At 56.8% G+C, this 2627-nt stretch overlaps 1 protein-coding gene across 1 annotated transcript; it reads right to left on the bottom strand.

The window, feature by feature from the left end:
* Positions 1 to 222: 222 nt before the first annotated feature.
* LOC104461056 (zinc finger protein castor homolog 1-like) lies at positions 223 to 741 on the bottom strand (the record flags this gene model as incomplete). Its single annotated transcript, XM_010072502.1, has 1 exon — positions 223 to 741. A coding segment is annotated over exon 1 (519 nt), but the record flags the coding sequence as incomplete, so codon positions are not given.
* Between the last annotated feature and the right edge of the window lie 1886 nt (positions 742 to 2627).

The raw sequence follows: 2627 nt of genomic DNA, 5'->3' as shown, positions 1-2627 counted from the left end.
ACGTCCGCCCCGACAAACACCCCTCTTGGGCTGAGGCAGAAGCAAACTCTGCATGGTCCCAAGAGCAAAATGCCGGGGCTCTGCAAGGGGATGGGGGCTTTCACCCTCCCCCGGGCTGCCGGATGGGTCTGGTACAGACACACAGCACAGCTTTGTCCATTCCAGAGAACATGCAACTGCGAAGCTGCCCTGCGCAGGGAGGTGGGGGGACAGGGGGCTTACCTGAGACAGTTCCTCCCCCCAGCTTTTTTCGCCGCTGGAGGACCGGTAGGCATCGTCCTTCGAGGCTGGCCCGTCTGAATCCCTGTCATCCAAGAAGTTGCCATCCTGCGAGCCCCTCAGAGCGTCCGCCTCGTCCCCGTTATCTTCCTCGTCGCTGCAGCCCTTGGGCTGCACCATGTACACCCCTTCGGGGGGCACCTCCGCGCTCTCCGCACCCTTACATTCCTTGCCCTCTGCTCGGCCCAGCAAGGGCTCCTCGTTGTATTCCCCGTTCACCCACTTCTCAATCACCTCCCTCCTTTTGTCCTCCTCGATCTTCTGCACGCGGCTGAGTCCATCTGAGAACTCCGTCCCCAGCTCCTTGGTCCCAGGCTGAGGCAGGTCCTTGTTGCTGCTCTCCCGCTGCGGCCCCTTGTCCGCCCGTGCCTGTTCGGCTCCCCCGTGGTCGAAGACGACCTGGCGGCTCAGCTTGGCACAGATTGCATTTAGCTTCAGGCCGCCTTTGCGCTTGGCAGCCATTGTGGGTTTTCCTGAGGTTGCGTCAGTGCATATAGTTCTTTCAGCTGGAAAGAGAGGGGAAAGAAGCGAGGAAGGGCGTTAGTGGGATCAGACAACTTGAACCCAAACAGCCAATGGCTGCTCCCAACCCAGCGGGCCTCCAGGCACGGCCAGTGACATCCCCTGCAGGTGGGACCACCGACTGTTTCCTAACTGGAAGCCCAGCCAGGAGACCCCAGCGAGCTCTGAGCCGGCTGGTACCAACGGGTGCCACTGGCCTCAGGAACGAGGTGCGTATTCATACTGGGACTGAACTGGGCTCACAAGACCCCAGTCATCTCAGGTGGGTGAATGTGGTACGGACCAGCCTTTGCTCCTGCCTGGGGCAGGACATGAAGTCTGTTAAAAGCTGCCTTGCTTTCCCCTCCAGACTGCAGCGCCGCCGGCTCTCACCTCCCCAGTCCAGCCCAGATGTTTGGCTGCCAAAACCACAGCAGCAGGAACTGCACCGAGCACCTGCAGCAGGGAGAACATCCTCCCCCATCTAACCCTGGGGACGGTGGGGAATTCACTCAATGGGCTTTGCACGTGGTGTCAGAGAAGAGAACCAGTATGGACCAGAAAGAACCAGTATGGAGGACAGCAGCCCTGGGGAGCCCGTGTGCTGGAGCACCAGGCTGGTGTGTGGCAGTCTTGGGGGAGAAAATCACCCCGGCTGGTATCAGTTGATCAGGCTCCTTCGCCTGCGCTGCTCACACACAGGAAATTCTGCTCTGCACTTCCCAGCACAATCAGCTAATTAGTGTGGGTTTGTTATTTTAATGTAGTTTATTCATATGTGACAGCTAGTAAAGGAGGGGTAAGAGAAAGTGGGGGGAGAAAGGAAGAAGGTAAGGTCTTAACTTCAAGGTCACAGAGAACCTTGAACTAAATGGTCCCTATCACAGAGTCACTTGCATAATCATTGCACCAACAATTAACAAGATTCAATCACAAATAAAAGCAAAAAACTGATTCTAAAGCAGCTGCATTGTCTCATTTCCCTCTTTATTTATGATACCTCCAAGAGACACCCCCACGAAGGAGGGTTAGAGGTCCCAAGGCAAGAACCCTGCACACAGCCTGGCTCTTCCCGCAGTGCCGGGCAGACCCTGCTCCATGTCCCCAGGCTCGGGAAGAGCTCCCTGTGAAATGCCTGCGGGACACACACACCACTGGAGTTACTGTGGGGACATTGCTGGAGGTCCCTCCCAATGGTGCTCCTGGACTTGAGGTCATGGTCCAAGCGGGGCCCATCACACGGAGAACAAACAGAATCGGTCTCCAGACCTCGCGTGGTGAGAACAGGTTCCTCCATGGCGCAGGAATCCCTCGTGCAGCTCAGCCCACACCTCCCTGTCACCAGCACAGAGGTGCTGCTCCACAGAAGCACGGTGAGATTAATCAGACCCCCTACAATGCACCCAGAAGCCATCGTGACAGCCCCTAATCCCATAACATGACAGCCCAATACAAACAGACTGAAACTTTAGACCTGCTGTCCAAGAGCCAGAGAGTGGCTGCTTAGCGTAAGCTCCTGACAGCTTCAGACACGTTTCCTTGTCAAGGACTGCAAGAAAAATAACCCCCCCGACAAATAGATCAGCCCCCCACACAAAGGGTCCCCCCCCCTTCCCAAACGCCCCCCCCCCGACACTCACACCTACGTGCGATCATGCCTCCGTGCAGGGAAAGCACACGTTGCCCCCAAACACATACCTCCTCAGCTAGAAACTATAGCTGCTCACGAGCTGCGCGTATGCGCTGGCACGCTCCGTAAATGCAGTCCTGCACGTACGGGTTAAAAAGTCCCATCTCCCCAAAATACATTCCTGTACGTTTCCCCACGCGTCTCCCTTTCACACGTT

This window comes from Pterocles gutturalis, unplaced genomic scaffold (assembly GCF_000699245.1).
Source record: "Pterocles gutturalis isolate BGI_N339 unplaced genomic scaffold, ASM69924v1 scaffold13252, whole genome shotgun sequence".
Taxonomy (NCBI): domain Eukaryota; kingdom Metazoa; phylum Chordata; class Aves; order Pterocliformes; family Pteroclidae; genus Pterocles; species Pterocles gutturalis.
The sequence above is the reverse complement of the archived record's forward strand: the minus strand, read 5'-3'. Positions and strand labels throughout refer to the sequence as shown.